We start from the raw sequence: 19,487 nt of genomic DNA, 5'->3' as shown, positions 1-19,487 counted from the left end.
TCTCCTTTCTTCAGAATTTCCAGGGTTTGTTGTTAATCCCCTCTCAAACACCAAGTCCTATCATCTCCCTCTCTCTTCAAACTCACACAAACATGGCAAAAACGTCAAAAACCGTTCCTCAAAAGTAAAAAACTTCTTCATCGCGGCCGGTCGGCGATAAAACACCGGTGGCACCGCGCCTTGAGAAGTGCGTTCCCGGGGGTGTGTCCTTACTTCCGACTTCAAGGTCGAGAAAACTTCATCAGTCCCTGGTCGATGCGAGCCAATGTTGAGATATATATGCTCGATAACTGAGAGCGACCTTAAACAGGTAAAGGAAGACTGGCATTGGGAAGACAAAGTGGTGGTGACTCCGGCCCCAGAAGAAGACATCACTACTCATGTGGAAGGGTTTCTAAGTGTTTACACTTACCCTTTCACGGTGGACCCTCTCGATCCCGTCATCGTCGATTTTTGCCGCCAATATCAAATAACCCTAGGTCAAATCCATCCCTCTTTTTGGCGGATTGTTATTTTTCTCCGATCTTTGCGAGCAAAGTCGAGGGGTTTTCTTTCACCCCCGACCATCTCATCAGGTTGTACATTCCCCATCTCTATCGAGGCGGAGCGTCGGGCTGCCAAGGTGTTATTCTCGAGCATAGATGAGGACAAGGACCGAGAATGGATGGGCCGATTAGTTCGAGTGAAGACTTCCAACCTAATCCCGGCTGAGAAGAGGCCATTTCCCGAGAAATGGATTATGAAGCATAAGTACAATCCCGCATATAGTTTCTATTTATTGTTTTGTTTCCTTTTCTTCTTCTCATCGACATCCCTTTCTATGATGTAGCGGTCTCTTGGATGCCCAATGCATTTCCTAACTTCGAGAGTTGGGTTCGGGACTTGGCTTCGACCTCTTCGTACGCTGAGCGCTCATGGCGTGATTTGGCAAGGGGCCGATGGGAGGCCAAAAATCATGGTAAGCCCCTTTTTCGCGTATTTGATGATTTTCGCTAAAATGTTTCTTTTCATACTCGCTTGATTTCCTTTCATACAGGCCTTGGACAAGATGCTGTCATGAGTCCCCCGTCCGGGGAGGAGGAGGTTCCGAAACCGGCGAAGGATAAAAAGAGAAAAAAGGTCTCGACCTCCGAGGATCCAAAGCCCAAGAAAAGTAAGGCTCGTAGCCGAAGACAGACGTTGTCCCTCTACCTGCTAAGGTAGCTCACCGACTAACAGAGGAAGAAGAAGAAGATGAAGATGATGGCTCCGAACTGGTAGCTCGAATGAAGAAAAACACCGAGGCCCCAAAGGCCGCTGAGTTGGTGAGGGTCAAAGAGATTCAGCCTCGAACCGAGGAGGTCTCGGAAGAAGGCCCGAGCAAAGTCCTCGAGTTGTTGGAGACTGAAGATGCCTCCTGCCGAAATGAGTAATTGGTGGGTATGCCTGAAGGGGCTAGCTCCGAGGCCCTTCAAAATGAAGAGAACACCCCAAGTGATTCACTTGGGGCAATAGTAATCGGAGACTCGGCGACTATCCTTGCATTTTTCGAGGAGGCAATTCAGGATGCCCAAGCTATGAGGACTCCCGATGTGGAAGGAGCCCACGGAGGGGAGGACCTTTTTCGTGGTTGCTTTACAGGAGTTGAAGATGCTACCGACCTGAGTGAGGCATCGAGTCTCTTTGATGAGGCTCAACGAATCCTGAGTCGGGTAAGTCTCAACTCCCCTCATCGATATCACACTTGTACTTATTTCTTCTTTCTGCATAGTCCTTGACACTCCATCGGGATGCGTTTTCTAAATCCCGAGCAGAGCTGAGCCAATGCGAGGCCGATCTTTAAAGGCTCACGGATGAGAGAAATGCCCTAAAACTTCTCAGCAGGCAAAAAGAAGAGGAGATCAAGGACCTCCGAGCCGAATTGGCCTTGGCTCATAAAGAGCAGACCGACCTGATTGAGTAGGTAATGAAAATCTTAGAAGCTCAATGCTTAAGTTCGGGGACGATGACTAATACTTGGATCTTACAGGTTCAACAGAAGGCTGAAAAGATCGACCAGCTCAGTGAGGAAGTTAACATGATGAGGGCGGAGACCTTGGGGTAGAAACAAAACATGGAACGCCTTGCCTCGGAGCAAGATGCTACTCAAGCCCAACTGTCATCGGCCGAAAGTCAACTTCAAGGCCTGAAGGAGGAAAGCTCAGCTCAAGCCAAGAAAATAGAAGAGCTCGAGGCTCGGTTGGCTGTCGAACTTGCAAAGGTTAAATTTGAGGCAAAAAAACTGAAGACTGACGAGGAGGCGATCGTGGTCTTCTACCGATCTGATGTTGAAGCTGCTCAAGCCCAAGCAAGAGAATCTGCCGAGGCCGCTCAAAATCGAGCTTTTTGGATTTCCAAACTCGCGAAGTTCCAATCTCGGAGGGAAACTCTCGAGGAGATTCATTCTCGAGATGTCGATCTTACTAACGATATAAGGAAGCTAAAAAGCTTGAAGACGATGCCAAGGCATTGGCCTCCTCCGTCGATGATGATGACGATGATGCCGGAAGCAAGAGCAATTCCGAGAGTGGGGAGGACCCCGATGGAGAGGGAGACGCCCCCAAAAATAATTAGTAACCTTAGGTTTTTTTTTGTGTAGGATCCTGATCGGTCCTTGTAAATATCTTTATATATAAAAGACCTCTTTTCTCTCTTACTTGTTTTCATTTCAATTTCTGCCTTGTGCTTCATTCATGCTTTAAGAAGATTTTGCTCGCAAGTTCGAAGCTTAGGTAGTTTGATCGAGGCATGTCTAGAGTAGTCTTTACAATTAAGTGAATAACTACTTGAACTTGAAGTAGGATGACCTTTAGGTTTTAGTTGAGTGAGGATTACTTCTCGAACTCAAAAAATAAAACGGCCCTCAAGCTCTTGAATTAGGCCGATATGGCCTCAAAAGAATGGCTCTTTTCCCTTTTCGGCTAAAACGAATCATATAGAAATTTTTTATACCTTAGCATGAAATAAGGTTGCTCAGAGAGTTCGAACAATCCGCTACCCCTTTAGGGTTTTCGAGGGTTGATGTTATTGAAACCCTTTATAATTTTGCCTAGGGTAGCCTTTTTAAACCAGTTTTGTAAAGATATTAGAAGGCCTATTTTTAATACGGAATTCGGACGTCTCCGAACCGTGTTAGTTTGCCCGTAGCCTTTAGCTTGAGATTTGCCACTTGGACTTGTTTCTCAATTATGCTTCGAACTTGTTCGAAATGTCACTCCCCTAGTGGGGTGGCCGTGGCCTATAAAAATGAGGGCTGCCTTTTTAAGGTCTTATGATCTCGAAACTTTTATAATTTGATTATACCGATTTTCGGACCGCAGTCCCCGAGTTGTTTGAACTTCAGTTGTGATCGGCCCTTAAGCCTGTTTTCACAATAGACCAAAAGTGTGAAATTGTAAAGTAAAAATTTTCTCTAAGGCATGAAATATTCGGCAAGGAAAAATACTTTTCTCAATAGATTATACATGCGTACATGTTTGCCTTTAGGGCTCAAGTAATCTACATGGGTGGTTCGTTCGACAGTTTGGCCCTTACAAAAATTTAACCTACCGAGACCTTGTCGACATGAAGTATTCCTTGTAACAAAGTCGATATCCGAGGATGATGCCCCCCCCAGTATTCGAGGTTGATTGAAAAGCCTCGGATACTGTTGAATTGCTCTAAGTTAGCACGAAAAATGGTTGCCTCATTTAAAACCTCAGTGGAAAATCAATTTGGGACAAAAACCGGACTAAGGGAAAAAGAGTGAAACGCGTGCTTTCAGACCTAAGGACTTTGTGATGAAGAATCCTTCGATGTCTTCGATTGAACACCTGCAATATAAACGAAAATGGAGAATGTCATACCCTAACAGTAATATCGTTTGAGGAGTGATACGTTCCAATTGTTTGGTAATTGCTCGCCGTCCATTGTGCCAAGTTTGTAGGACCCCTTTTCCGACGATTTGGAGGACCTGGTACAGTCCCTCAGAGTTCTGGCAAAGTTTTCCTTCGTTTGGGTCTCAAGTATTGAGGGTGACCTTTCTTAGAACCAAGTCCCCGATTTTGAAGTGTCGAAGATTGGCTCTTCAATTATAATACCTTTCAATCCATTGTTTATGTGCGGCCATTCGAACGAGGGCGGCTTCTTTCATCTAGCAATTCGAGGGTCGTATTCATAGCCTCGTGGTTTACTCTTCCGTTGCATACTGAAACCTGAATCTAGGTTCCCCAACTTCGACCGGGATCAGAGCTTCGACACCGTAGGCTAAAGAGAACAGTGTTGCCCCCGTACTAGATTTCGACGTTGTTCAATACACTCGAAGGACCTCGGGCAATATTTATCTCCATTTTCCTTTAGCTTCGTTCAATCTTTTCTTCAGATTATGGATGGCGGTCTTGTTTGTCGATTCGGCATGTCCGTTCCCACTATGATGATACGGCGTTGACAGGATCCTTTTTATTTTGTGATCTTCGAAAAACTTTGTTACTTTGCTGCCGACGAATTGCTTTCCATTGTCGCACACGATCTCGGTAGGCATTCCGAATCGGCATATAATATGATTCCAGATGAAGTATATGACTTCTTTTTCTCTGACTTTCTCGAAGGCCTGTGCTTTAACCCACTTAGAGAAATAGTTAGTAATAAACAAAATGAATTTAACTTTACCTGGGGCCGATAGCAGAGGGTCGACGATATATGTCCCCCGTTTCATGAACGGCCATGGGAATAGGACTGAGTGGAGTTGCTCCCTGGGCTGGTGGAGCATCAGCGCATACCTTTGACATTTGTCGCACTTCCGAACAAATTCTTTAGTGTCCTTTTCCATATCGTCCCAATAGTATCCTGCTCTGATGACTTCTATGAACCAATGACTCGGCACTTGAATGATTTCCGCAAGTGCCTACGTGAATTTCCCGTAGGACGTAGTCGGTGTCTCCTGGTCCCATACATTTTGCTAACGGTCCATCGAACGTTTCCATCCACGAACAATGTGAACCGTGCGGCCTTCGTGCGTAGAGTCCTTGATTCTTTAGGATCCGATGGAAGCTTTCCGTTCTTTAGGTATTTGATGTACTTATTCCTCCAATCCCAGGTTAGACTTGTGGAGTTTATCTCGATGTGTCCCTCTTTGATTACTGACCTCGAAAGTTGTACGACAGTCCCCGAGCTAAGTTCGTCATCTTCGATCGATGACCCCAAATTTGCAAGGGCATCAACCTTTCTATCTTGTTCTTGAGGTGCGTGTTAGGGTCCATTCTTTAAATCGATGTAGAGACACTTGTAGTTTGTCCAAGTACCTCTGCATTCGATCTTCTCAAACCTCGAAAGTTCTGTTGACCTGATTTACCACAAGTTGGGAGTCATACTTGGCCTCGATGACCTCCACTCCAAAGCTCTTAGCCAGCTCGATACCTGCAATCATGGCCTCATCTCGGCCTCATTGTTAGTTAATTTCAAAGTTTTGATAGACTGTCTAATTGTACTACCGGTGGATGGCTTCAAAATGATTCCTAGCCCGGACCCCTTCACGTTCAAAGCGCCGTCTGTGAAGATGGTCCACACCCCCGATGATGTAACTGATTTTAATAATAGTTCCTTTTCGACCTCAGGTACGAGGGATGGCGTGAAGTCGGTCACGAAGTCTGCCAAGATTTGAGACTTGATGGACATTTGTGGTTGATACTCGATATCGTACCCGCTGATCTCGACGGCCCAATTAGCTAGTCGATCGGAGAGTTTAGCTTGTCTAAAATGTTGCGAAGGGGGTAGGTGGTTACAACACAAATTGGGCGACATTGAAAATATGGTTTTAATTTCCTAGAGGCGCTTATTAAAGCAAGCGCTAATTTTTCTAAGTGTGGGTGCCGGGTCTCGGCTTCACCTAAGGTCCTACTAACATAATAAATAGGAAATTGCATACCTTGTTCTTCTCGAACTAAGACCCCACTAACCGCTATCTCCGAGACCGCTAAGTATAAGTAAAGTTGCTCGTCCGCCTTCGGGGTGTGAAGCAATGGTGGGCTCGACAGGTATCGTTTGAGTTCCGCCAAGGCCTGTTGACATTTCGGGGTCCACGCGAGATTTCTCTTTTTCTTAAACAGCGAGAAGAACCGGTGGCTCCTCTCCGAGGACCTCGAAATAAATCGACCCAGGGCGGTTATGCGTCGTGTTAACCTTTGTACAGCCTTGACATTATCAACAAGTGTGATGTCTTCGATTGCCTTGATTTTGTCGGGTTTGATTTCGATTCCCCGATTTGATACCATAAAGCCGAGGAACTTGCCCGAACCGACCCCGAATGCACATTTCTCCAAGTTAAGCTACATGTTATACTTTCTCAGTATGTCGAAGGTTTCTTGTAAATGTTTCAAATGGTCCTCTGCTCGGAGGGACTTAACTAGCATATCATCAATATAAATCTCTATTGATTTACCTATTTATTCTTCGAACATTCGATTTACTAAGTGTTGGTAAGTAGCACCAGCATTTTTTAGTCCAAACATCATTACATTATAGCAATAGGTGCCGTACTTAGTGATGAACGAAGTCTTTTCCTGATCCTCTGGGTCCATTTGTATTTGAGTGTACCCGGAGTAGGCATCGAGAAAACTAAGGATCTCGTGGCCGACCGTGGCATCGATCATGCGATCGATATTCGACAAAGGAAATGAATCTTTAGGGCATGCCTTGTTTAAATCCTTATAGTCTACGCACATTCTAAGTTTGTTTCCCTTTTTAAGGACTACAACTACGTGTGCTAACCATTTAGGATATTTCAACTCCCGAATGGATCCTATATTTAGAATTTTGTTACCTCGTCCTTAATGAATGCATGTTTTACCTCGGTCTGGGGCCTTCTCTTTTACTTTACCGGGCGGAACTTAGGTCCAAACTCAGCCGATGTGTAGTGATCTCCGGTGGGATCCCTGTCATATCTAGGTGGGACCGACCAAAACAATCCATGTTATTTAAAAGGAAATGAACGAGTTTTTTTAGAGCTCGGGAGTTAACCCCGTGCTCAGGCATACCTTTCTATCAGGCAGCTGCTCAATCGATACGATCTGTTTCAAGACCGTTGACTTCGTTTCATCAGAATCATTGGGGATTATGAAGGTTCGAGGTATCATATAATCGTCATCTTCAAAAATTTCCTGCTCCCCTGATCGAGCCGAGGCCGGTGACTGTGATTGCTATTTGACTTCTTGTTTCCCTTCGACTCCGATCCCTTTGTTGATGAAAGTGCCGATACCGGTACTACCTCATCGATTGCAATCATTTCTTTAGCGGCGGGTTGTTCACCGTACACCGTTTTGATTCCTTCTGATGTTGGGAATTTCAAGACTTGATGAAGTGTCGAGGGCACTACTCTCATGTTATGAATCCAAGGCCTTCCGAGCAGTGCATTATACCTCATGTCACCTTCGATCACATGGAACTTTGTTTCCTGAATAGTCCCGACCACATTTACTGGCAAAATGATTTCCCCTTTGGTAGTTTCACTTGCCTTGTTGAAGTTGTTGAGTACTCGAGCTGCAGACACCATTTGATTTTGGAGACTGAGTTGTTCTACAACCCTCAATCGGATAATGTTTGCCGAGCTACCTGGATCAATCAACTCGCGTTTAAATTGAATTTTATTCATAAGGATAGATATTACCAGTGCGTCATTGTGAGGCTGTTCGATCCCTTCTGCATCCTCGTCGTTGAAAGACAAGGTTTCTTCCGGTAAGTAGTCCCGGGTCCGCTTTTCCCTTGTGATTGTCACTTTGGTGCGTTTGAATACCGGTCATTGAGGAATATCAACCCCTCCAACATCATATGAATCACATGTTGTGGCTCTTCCTGCTTGTTTTGCTTGTTCGAATCCCTATTTTTGAAGTGATTCTTGGCTCGATCACATAAGAATTCTCGAAGATGACCCTCATTGCATAAACGAGCTACCTCCTCCCTCAGTTGTCCGCAGTCTTCGATTTTGTGTCCATGGGTGCCATGGTATTTGCAAATTTGATTAGGGTTCCTTTGAGCTGGATCGATCTGTAAGGGTCTGGGCCATCTAGTATCCTTGATCCGTCCGATGGCTGACATAATACCTGATGCATCGATGTTGAAGTTGTATTCTGATAGTCGTGGTGCTTCTGTGGATCGACATGTTTATCGAAGCCACTTTTACTTATGAGCCCTCAGGAGCTCTGTCCTCGATCATTTCATCGATCATTTCGAACGGGATTACGTCCTGGGCCGCTGTTTTTACGATCTGCGCTATATGTTTAGTAACGGTGTCTGTTCGATCGGGGTTCTCTGTCGATGTCCCTTTGAATTCTGCTGACGGCCTATTTGAGTAAACGGAACTATAAGGGGTTCCCAATTGATCATCCTCGACCCTGATCTTCGATTGATATCGATTATGTACATCGGCCAGGGACACATTTGGATATTCAATTAAATTTTGCTTTAGTTGTCGTGACGCTATCGAACTTCGCTCGTTCGAACCTTGAGTGAAGGCTTGAACAACCCAATCATCGGTGACCGGGGGTAGGTCCATACATTTTATCTGGAACCGAGATACGAATTCCCTTAACATTTCATTGTCCTCTTGTCTCCTTTGAAGAGGTTCGACTTCCCAGTCATAACCTTTATTGCTCCGCCGTGTGCATGTACGAACGAATCAACAAGCATGGCGAAGAAATCAATAGAATTGGGCGGCAAATTGTGGTACCATATCATCGCCCATTTCGATAAAGTTTCTCCAAAATTTTTCAATAGAACGGATTCAATCTCATCATCCTCTAATTCATTCCCCTTTATTGCGCATATGTAAGAAGTGACATGCTCATTAGGGTCGGTGGTCCCATTGTATTTGGGAATTTCTAGCATACGGAATTTCTTCGAGATGGGCTTCGGAGCCGCACTCGGAGTGTAAGGCTTCTGCACGAACTTCTTCGAATCCAAACCCTTTAGAATCAGCGGTGCCCCCGGTATTTGGTCAACCCGGGACTTGTATTTTCTACCTTTATGTCATTAGCCTCGATTTTCTTTTCACCTGATTCAATCCGTTTAGTGAGCTCCTCGAGCATTTTCATAATGGTGGGGTCAGTCCCGATTTATTAGTGTTCGGTCTCTCTGGTACATGTTCGACTCTATGAATAACTTCTTGTGATGTTTCGATCTCAATTCTGCTTGGTGCTCGATTCTGATTTTGGAGTTGTGCTATCTCAGCTTGTTGAGTCTACAACATCTCGAAAATCATTCGAAGGCTAATTCCGCCTTCTTCACCGCTCTGTGCATTTTGATCGGCTGCTCGAGCTTCCCTGCGGATCCTATTCTCAGGGTCGACGCCCAAATTCCCATTGATGGCATTAGGGGAGCTAACATCGACTGGGTCTACGGTCAGCGGTCCGTCGGGGTTGACTGGAGGAGCTCTGTTTCCCGGGGCGGCAACGTTTTAGTTCTTGCCATAAAGACCAAGGTCGTTGTCCATGTGAGTGGGTGCTACTTGAGAGTTTGACATGTTAATTTCTGAAATCAAAGACACTTACGAGAACAAGCGAAAAGCAGTGTGTGTTATGAGGATTAATACCAGGAAATCACTATTATCCTTAGCCCTACGGTGGGCGCCAAACTGTTTACCCTAAAAATAGGACAATAATTAAACTTATAATGTGGTTTTAGGACACGTGATTTCACCTAATACCAATTGATAAACGTAAAGATTAGTAGGAGAAATTAATAACGAGATAAAACAAACCGGTGTTGAAACCTAATTCAGCCCTCGAGTTTAAATGCCCTCAAACTGGTCGGTACTCGAATAGTTATGAAATGAGCAAACTGATGAACAAGAATATAAGCTATACAGAGAGTATTGTATTTCTTTAATATGCGTGAATGTAAGATGCTTACAAAATGATTGGAACCCTCTTTATATAGTAGAAGAATCCTATCTATAGTACAATTCTAATTACGGAAATAAATTCCATGATTAGCCTAACAACCGCCCTTGATTTGATCTGTTTTGAGATTTTCGCCATTATCTTCGGCCAGTCACAGATATCTCGCTTTTCTGTTATTGCGCTTTGCTCGAAGTCTGCCCTATTTGGTCTCGATCGCTACTAGCCTCGATCTCGACAGGCACCTCAATTCTCAAACTCGATACCCTGTCCTCGTGCTTCAGTCGATGCATTGCGGGGCCGACCTTCGATGCAACTCCCTGATCTCGATCAATAGTAGAATCGGGTAGTTCCGGGTTTAACCGTATACACATTGTAATATGTATATTGCCTATTTAATTCTTTGATATTTTATTCTAGAGTGTATTACATATTATTATAGGTTCTTAAAATATAAAACAAATTTTTAAAATTAATTAAAAAAAAACAAAAAAAACTAAAGGTCCTAAGTGGCGCAATTTTGCGGCTTTCTTTGAATACCTTTCAAAGTTAGGGGCCTATCTGAAGAGAAAATTCTTGGACAGTGCATTATCTGTAATTCAGCGAAACCTTGTGGGTCTGTATATAAAATAACACCAGCTTCTCCTTTTTCTGTTTTTTCTTCAACAACCACGTCGTATTTATCGATCGTTGGAACGAACTAAGCCCTAAGCTATTCAATTGCAGGATTCTCCTCTGCTTCACTCTCGAGTTCTACAAGGTAATCTTTGATTATACCCTTTGAGCTTCAATTAACATTAAAGCTTGTTTTATTTGTATTTTTCAATACCCGTTAATTAATCAAGATTCCTTTTGTGGGAATGTGCAGATTGTTGAGAGGATGAAGAGGACAATGCCATGGAGTGATGAAGAAGACGATACATCTTCAGATGAATCCTCAACGCTTGATACTGACACTGAGGACAATCTGGGGTCCACCAAAATCGACCCTAAACTTAGTACTACTACTTCTTCAAAATCCTCCAAAGATAAATCTTCTCAAGGTAACTTTTTTCCTTCTTTTTACCCCATTTGCTTGAGAAGTTTAATCTTTAAAACATAATTGTTATTAACTCAAGGATTTTTCTGCTACCCAACAAAAAAAGGTTTACTTCTCAGTAAAAGTATAAAGGGGCAGCCTGGTGCACTAAGCTCCCGCCCTACACGGGTCCGGGAAGGGCTGGACCACAAGGGTCTATCGTACGCAGCCTTACCCTACCCTGCATTTCTGCAAGAGGCTGTTTCCACGGCTTGAACGTCACATGACAGCAACTTTACCAGCTACGCCAAGGCTCCCCTTCTTCTCAGTAAAAATATGCTATTTAAAAACAAATTGCAGGTAACTGCATAAATGTATTGTTTATTTTTCTAGTATAGTTTATTCTGGTTTTGTAGAACAACAATATGTGTGGAATAAAGTACCAAAGATCCCAGTTTGTTTGATATCCGCGAATTTGCATTGTCTGAAATATTACCTAGGATCTTAAATAGAGCACTTTGAATTCTAGCCTAAACAGAGTTCTGGTTCTATAACTTGTATAGGCAATTTAAGTCAGTGTGTAAGGGATACTGCTGTACCTACGAATCATTTGTGACAGTAGTGCAGAGTTAGTATGAATATACTATATTTTTAAAAGTAATTTCAATATAGCATCCAAGGGTGTGGCCAAGTGGTCAATAAAGTGGATTGAGATTTTAGATATGCGCACAAGCTGGCTAGGACACCACGGTTATCCAAAAACAAAGTAATTTCAATATGTATTTAAAGTTCAAGCCGAAGGCAGTTGATATGCTCCCGCATACTGCTGAAGGCTACATCTACCACTGTATAAATGACTTAGGAGTCTACCTTTGTTGTTGGACCTGCTTCACTCAGTTTTCAAAGTAGTATATCGTCCTGTATCCCAGTACAAATTCAATTGCTTGATGCATAATGATTCAACTTTGCCTATGTTCAGCTGAGTCTGCAAAGCGAAAGAGCAAAGGTGTGGACTTTGAAGCTCTAAGCCGCCATGGGTATAAAGGTGGATTGTCTGTCTTGAAAGTTCCACCACCCAAGGAGCCAGATCAGGAGCAGAATTGGTCGTGGTCAAAAGGGAAGGAAACGCGGGAAAAAGAGAAGGAAGAAACTTATCAGGAGCGCCAGAAGACGAGGGCTGCACTTCAGGAAGCAGAGGAACTGGTTCACGCACGAACTCAGAAAGATAGGAAAAACTTTTCTTTCTCACAGAAAGAAAAGAGGAAGAGAGATCTTGGTCAGGCTAGCAGAGGGAAGAGCTATGTTGAAGAGGAAAAGAGGCTGCTTAGGGATAATGGTGTTTACTCTGGTTTTGATGCCTGATTCATCAGCTGTCCCTTTTTAGCATTTTTATCATGTAAAGCGTTGTAAAAGTTGGCTATGACTATCGTGCACGTGCTATATCCAGAAATATTGTTGTCAACATGAAAATGAATGTGTGAAACTTCCATTTGTCTTGCTCGATATTGTCATTGCATGAGTATCAACAGATATATCTAGTCGAAGTTGATGGTCAATTATCCATCTGATGCTCAATATTAGTTCTTCCAGTGGCTTTGCTTTTTTTCTTGTTTAGTTCTCAAGTCCTAGTTTGTGCAAAAAGTGTTCATGTGTAGCGTTTTGTTTCGTGGGCTGTTGGAGTTGGGGAAACGAAAGGGGAGTAAATTGTGTAGCTTAAGTTTTTTTTTTAGGGGGCCGCTCGGTGCACTAAGTATCCTGAATTTATGCCGGAGCTGCCGGAGCTGGGGAAGGACCGCGCCCCAAGAGGGTGAGATGTAGGCACACGAAGACAACTTCTCCCCATTGTGTAGCTTAAGGTATTCTTCACAAATGGCAACTCCCTTGGTTCAACTTATATATTACTCTTTTAATTTCAATACAACTGTTCTCGCCAAGGCGGTTTTTTCTGACACTTGCAATTCCGGGACATCCCTTATTACTGACAGTTAACAATACCATTCTAAATTTAACATATTTTATGAAATCAAATTCTTTAAATTTGATACGGTATTTTCTGTCAAACTTCCTTATAACTATTTTAATATTTCTCACACTACATAATCAAATTACGATTTTGATCTTCATGCTTAGTCAAATGGTATCACATAAAATGGAGAATCATTTTGTTTCACACAAACAGTAGCTTTCAGCTACCATGGTGGCCATCAATCATTAGGTAACTTTGGTTTTCGTAGATTGTTTATGGTAAAATAGATAGAACAGTACATTCATTGAGCAACTACAGACTACAAGTGCTCAAATCCTTGCAGGTTCCTAAAAACCTGAAATTTCATAAATCTTTTGAACACCCTGCGCGTACCACAAATATGTTACACCACTGACAAACAGCCTAGGTCAATCGGAGGACGTTTTATTGCCCTGACTCCAGTTAGGGCAGAAACCTCTTCTGAAATGTAGGCCATCCAGTTTTACTAGAGATGGAAACAATTCTTTCGAACTAGACACAAGATCTTGTCTTGTTTTTAAGTTAGATGCCCCTATTTTGTTCTCCTCGGATTAGACAGTACGTCGGCTGGAGAGTGCATGGTGTATTTCTCTAATGGTATTCGGAGTAGTTCTGCAGCAACCTCCTACTAGGGATGCTCCTGCATCACACCATTTATTAACATAAGGAACAAAATCTTCATCTGCTATCCCAGTATTACGCTGCAACATAGAGGAAAGAATATCAGGAGGATAAATTTGAAGTAATTACAGCATAGATATTAGTAAGAACATCCAAAAACCATACGGCTACACCGCTTATGATTAATATTTCTTCTGGATTTAATGAACTGCATACAGCAAAAAGTCCTCTAGAAATTCGTGGTTGTATTAAGCCCAAGGGCCTAAGCTGTTTTTTTTTAAGGAAAAGAAATGAAGCCGAAGTGGCTCTTCCCTAGTTATTTCGTGAGCAGAACTTTCAGTTTTAGTTTCATTTTACTTCTTGAAGATTCAGATTTTGATTTCTTTGCTGTCTTGAAACATCTTTCTTCTTCTTTTGCGCTTCAGACAGCACCTTTAAGCTACCTATATATAGTAGAAAATGGAAAAGTTTCACATTGCTGCTTGAATTTTTTTTAAAGCACATTAATGCTTGAATATTGAGAGTAATAGAGGTTGTAGGCCATAATATCATCAATTAATAAGTGTAGAGTCTAAAAGGGAAGATGAAAGTGGCGTTTTTCAAGGATATTGACCTCTAATAACTCAACATTCACATTAAAGAGAAAGAAAATCATCAAGGTTTATGGGTCTCTGTCCATGTTTTCTGCAAGAAAGGAGATGACATAGTTTCTTTCCTACAAACCACTGACCAGGGATAAACACGTAATTGTTTTTGCAAATCAATGAGAATCAATAAGCTTTTTCAAGGTGAGTCAATAGATACAGTTTAAAAGCAGGAAGCCTGAGGAGTACTCACCACCCACTCCTTCCGATCACCATCGTAACTCTCACCACTGTTGGGGTATATAAGGATTGGTTTTGTTGTTACCTGAGAAATGCAAGTAAAAAATAAGAAGACTATAAGAATATATTTATACAAATAGCTAGTGTTAAGTAAATAAGAAAAAGTTACCGAGAACAATAAGCAACCTAAGCTTTACTTGAGAATTTCCATTTGCTTGTCTGGTTTGACAAAAGGAAAGAGCAAGGACCCACTAACATTTAAAAGAAGAATTTGAATAGTTATCGCAATTTTACTTGTTATTTTCCGCCTAAAATCCAAACAAGAGACAAAATAAGAAAAATCATTTTCTCTCGAAATAATTGTCCTCCATATCCTTAATTCACCTAGTCCAGATTAAAGTTAGGATACTTGTTCAATGTAGCTAGCTTTCAACTTTGAACTGCTAGCATTGCAAGACCTAACATAACTGCATGTATTCATAGGTAAAAAATGAGAAGCATCCAAGTATAGACCTTCAACAGGACACACATATGGCTCCATGACCCCAGACAATGGAGGCATTAAAGTCCAAGACAATGGAGGCATTATAGTCCAAGATAAGCAGGTGTTATAGGCCCAAAATTGCTGAATATGTTCCCATGCAGTATGACAGAAACATATGTTTCTGTGTGTAAGCAAAACAATTTCTCCTCTGCGGTTCCTCTCTTCCTTATGGGTCTGCACGGAACAGTTTGGTAGTCTTGAAACTAAGTGTAAGAATGAAATAATGAACCTCTGGATAGGTCGTGAGACAAGGCAATAATGTGGGATTTGCCATGAACCTGATGAGCTCCTTTCTTGATTTGGAGATAGAACAAGGAATTAAAGACGCAGTTTTTGGCAAATATAAGGTTTCGTTAGACCAGGTTTAACTTGTTTTGATCATTTCACTTGCCTGACAGGTTCTGCTTGTAAAACAGACTGGAAGAGGTTCTCAGTTGACCAGCTGTTGCAGTCTGAGTTTTATAAAGCAGATTGGAACAATAAATAATGAATTCATTACAGATATTCATCTTCTCTAGTAAGCATAAGCGGCCATTAAAAGTGTCCATGTAAACTCCCAAATTGATAAACAACTCTGGTAAAAAGAAAAACAGAAAGAAGACAGGAATTGTAACTAAAAAATTACCTGATTGATCGATCGAATAAGATCCAGAATAAATCTAGGAGGGGTACAGTTGATTCCAACAGCTAAAACCTTTTCACATGATTCACCAATTGCAGCACATTCGGATAAAGAATCACCACTAACCACATTTATACCATCTTTAGAGTTGAAGGATAACCAGGCAGGAGTCTTTATGTCTTCTTCCTCAAGAAGCTCGACAAAAGCCTGCATAGGTGCTAATAGCTGTCAATCTCAACATCTTAACAAAAGATTACAAGCTACTAGACCAGAATAGGCTTTCCCACATTATACTGTGGTAGAAAAAAAATTCTCTCGTCACAAATAGCTGTGTCGCAGATAATTATTGTCCATAGCAATTCATAGAGAATGATAACAGAAGGGATACCACTAACTTCAAGTAGTAGTAAGGCAATAAGTAGTTTTAAAAGATTTCCTCTAAATATATAACCCACAACGACCATACCTGTGCTTCTAGTTTATTTGGCACAGTCTCAAAAGCTATTAGATCAGCACCGGATTCTGCAAGAAGCTGAACCCTTCTTCGATGAAAATCCTTTAGAAACTTGAGATCAATTGCATCCCCATATTCCCCACTGCAAATTGATAAGTAAGTAAGTTCACATGCATGAAAAGATACTACCAGTTGGTGCTTAAGAAGAAGGGAAAATGTTAATGACACCAGGAGAGAATTGTGAGAAGCACTTCATGGGTGTTAGTGCTTATTCTTTAACCTTGAGATGACAACAAACTGAAAAGTAGTTCTGCAATATTTGGGCCATGTACTCCCAGAATGCACTTTAATGCACGAAATATCAAAAGTTAACAAGCATGACAAGCCTTAACAAGACACAAGGCAAATAAGGTAACAGATTCACAGAAAATGCCTATAAGGAACAAGTAGCTAACCATCCTTACATCCCATAAAAAATCCTTAGGTCCTAGCATGGAAATCACATCAGACCAGAGAAAGAAAGAGGAATAAAGTGCTAATTCTTCTGAAAACTACCTGTATTCAGAACCATCAGCTAAATAGGCCCCATAACTCCCAACAGATGCTGCAACTAAGATAGGACGCTGTTTGAGAACCTTTCCATCTGTGCTATGATCAGACGAAGATTTACAGCATCTAGTATAATAGACATCTCGTGCTTCACACGCAATCTCAACACTCCTTTTGAGCAAGGACTCACTTTCTTCTAGAGAATATCCTTTGGCCTTAAACCCCTGGATAGTTGCCTGTCCAAATATGAGAAAACATGAAACTAGTCACAAGGATATAGATAGAATTTAAGATGCATCCATGCGCAATCAATTTTGCATAAGAGGTAGAGAGAGGAACAATGGTTGCAAATGACAAAAGCAGTACCTGATAAGATGAACTGAGTATAATATCTGCACCAGCTTCAAGGTAATCCAAGTGTACCTGCTCTATTTAGTACACCAATGAGCCATGTAATAGTACAAAGAGAAAAACTTCATGTACAGCAAATATCTGGGAATGGTGATATTACACTAGGTTCTCAAGCTTTTCCAGCGAAGCTTTTGATGAGATTCATAGTCTAAACCCTACAACAAATCCACATAAGATACAAAAAGGGAAAGAATCATAGAGAAGATTGCCAGTTGCCAGATGTTGAGATCTACAGATTCATTTGAGTTCGTTTTGCCAAGAGCTTTTAACTAGTCATAAAGATGAGGGTGTCATCACATTCAAAATTAAATGGGAGATTGTAGACATGGTAAAACTTCAAAACGACCAAAGTATTTCCTCTAAATTTAGTGCCTCTATAGATATTTCGCCATAAAGAATTGGCAACGTGAAATCCATAAAAGAAAACAAGAACTTCTCCAGCTGTCCAGCAGCATGCATTTGTTGCAAGGTTTCAATTTATATAAAGAAGAGATAAGTAATTTTTCTACAGCATTTTCGCAACAAATGGGGCAAGCGAGAAAGAAAGAGTATATAAAGAAAAAACAAGAAGAGGATGAGGTGTTAAGCTTTTCTGTTAGGTCTACTGAATGCTTGAAGGTGATAGCTAGACCGAAAAGACAGATCAAAGGAAAATACAGTTAATTTTTTTAAGCATCATATAAAATTAATGATTTAGCAGAGTAATTACAGCCTCCTTTTCTTTTTTTTTTTTTTTTTTTTTTTTTTTTTTTTTGAGAAGGTAACAAGTTTTATAAATCAAGTAGAAAACCCCTTAGCATAAACATTATGCTAAGGATAAAAGATAGTTACAAGACCCCTAAAAAAGAGCAAAATGAAAACCCAGACTTGTGGTAGTTACAAGGACCCAATAATATCCACTATAGACTCTACACATCCTCTACAAGAGCTTCTTTACACCAAAAGTGAAACAAAAATATACAATTCATCTCTTTTGTATTCACTATCAGTTCATACTTATTGCATTTTGGCTTAGTGCTAAAGCAAGATGGAGGAGAATAACTACTATCTCCTCCTCCTCGGTTTTTCAAGAAAGTTTTTGAGAGGAATCAAATACTACAGTTGTTTGTTTCATAACAAAAACATTGTTTTGGCTCAAATCTCACATTTTATGATATTACTGTCTACTTAATTTTTCTGAAATTGATGATTCCTGGGAAAAGCATGAGTTTTAAAAAGGCTGAAAGAATCTTTCTTTATTCCACAAAAGGGGGTTGGGGTTTGGGGAGGGGGGGGGGGGTAGAAAAAAAAGAAAAAAGAGAGAATCTCAAAGGGTTCTTCACAAATGCAAGATACTTGTTATGTCATTTTATTAACAATGTGTTCTAGCAACTTTTTTGAATAGGTCCTAGAAAAGACAATCCCGTATACATTATCAGAAAGTTTAGCAGTGTGCAAGATAATAATAATTAATATCGAATCCTAATAATTAATCCAAACGGTGGTCCAACTTATCCACATACCAGTTACTGTAAAGCTAAAACATCCTACAGAACTGATCTGAAATAGTAATCCTTTTCTCTATATCAACTCTATTTAATAAGCATAACAAGTGAAAGACTAAATATTATTGTTAAGAGAATACGAAAAGGTCAGTGAGCTAAATATTATACTATTTAAAAACATCTATTAAGCTAAGTTTAATACAGTGTTAAAAGAGATGGTTGAAGAAAATTGAGAGAGGCATACGGCGCGGACGAGGTGAGGATCAGTGAGGAGACATTTAGCGCTCCAAAGAGGATCATTGAGGTCGGCGCCATGACGTTCCAGCTCCGTCGCGAAGCCGCCGTCGATCACGGCAACGCCGCCGCATTTGTGGAGGAAATCTTTGATGAGGGAGGAGGATGACTGTGCATTGGCGTCGACAGTACCCATCTTTCTTGTAAAGGCAGTGACGTGCTGGAGCGAAGAGAACTTAATTCAATTGGGTTGGGGGAAAAGGAGTACAGTACACTACTCGGGAGAGTAACAAATTGGGATGAAAGGAAGTAAATAATGAGTAAATTTTAAGTATTTTAAAATATTAAAATATACAATAATAAGTATTTTAAGTTAATTAATGATTTTCACACGCAAAATTTGTACTTTCACTAATTCTCTTCAAAATAAAGTTTATGGACAAATACAACTTCAGTTTTGTACTTTCAAAATTTCAATCAAATATTGTATGAACGCCTACTGATTAGGGTTGTGCATTTGGATCGGATATCCGAAATCCGCTCCAATCCACTCTATTTTGAATTTTCGGTTTTCGGATTTCGGATTTTCTGATTGGATACGAATTATGTTTTATAAAATTTTGGATTTTCGGATTGGCATGATTTTAATCCTATCCGATCCGAAATTCGAAATTATATGGGCCTATATATAAACACTGCCCTAAAATTTTAGGGTTAAGTAAGCTTATTCATTTATTAGACAACCCTTTCCTTTCCTTATTTGTATGTTGTGAAATCATTCATCAGTGGACGATGTTTGCCTTGAGGGAGACTGTCCAAAAGTGATAAAAGCTGGAT

At 41.1% G+C, this 19,487-nt stretch overlaps 2 protein-coding genes across 2 annotated transcripts; one reads left to right on the top strand and one right to left on the bottom strand.

Moving 5' to 3' along the window:
* On the top strand, window positions 2,093–12,477 carry LOC109236339. Its single transcript, XM_019402514.1, has 4 exons — window positions 2,093–2,484; window positions 10,524–10,644; window positions 10,753–10,927; window positions 11,882–12,477. The coding sequence occupies exons 1-4, from the start codon at window positions 2,093–2,095 to the stop codon at window positions 12,262–12,264; spliced, it is 1,071 nt and encodes a 356-aa protein (XP_019258059.1). The 3' UTR covers window positions 12,265–12,477.
* LOC109227184 (homocysteine S-methyltransferase 2-like) lies at window positions 13,063–18,941 on the bottom strand. Its single transcript, XM_019392244.1, has 7 exons — window positions 18,661–18,941; window positions 16,888–16,944; window positions 16,528–16,757; window positions 15,985–16,114; window positions 15,522–15,725; window positions 14,366–14,437; window positions 13,063–13,608 (listed from the first exon to the last, which is right to left on the bottom strand). Exons 1-7 carry the CDS (start codon window positions 18,844–18,846, stop codon window positions 13,459–13,461), a joined length of 1,029 nt encoding a protein of 342 aa, XP_019247789.1. The 5' UTR covers window positions 18,847–18,941; the 3' UTR covers window positions 13,063–13,458.

The sequence above is a fragment of the Nicotiana attenuata genome, chromosome 1 (assembly GCF_001879085.1).
Source record: "Nicotiana attenuata strain UT chromosome 1, NIATTr2, whole genome shotgun sequence".
NCBI lineage: Eukaryota > Viridiplantae > Streptophyta > Magnoliopsida > Solanales > Solanaceae > Nicotiana > Nicotiana attenuata.
The sequence above is the reverse complement of the archived record's forward strand: the minus strand, read 5'-3'. Positions and strand labels throughout refer to the sequence as shown.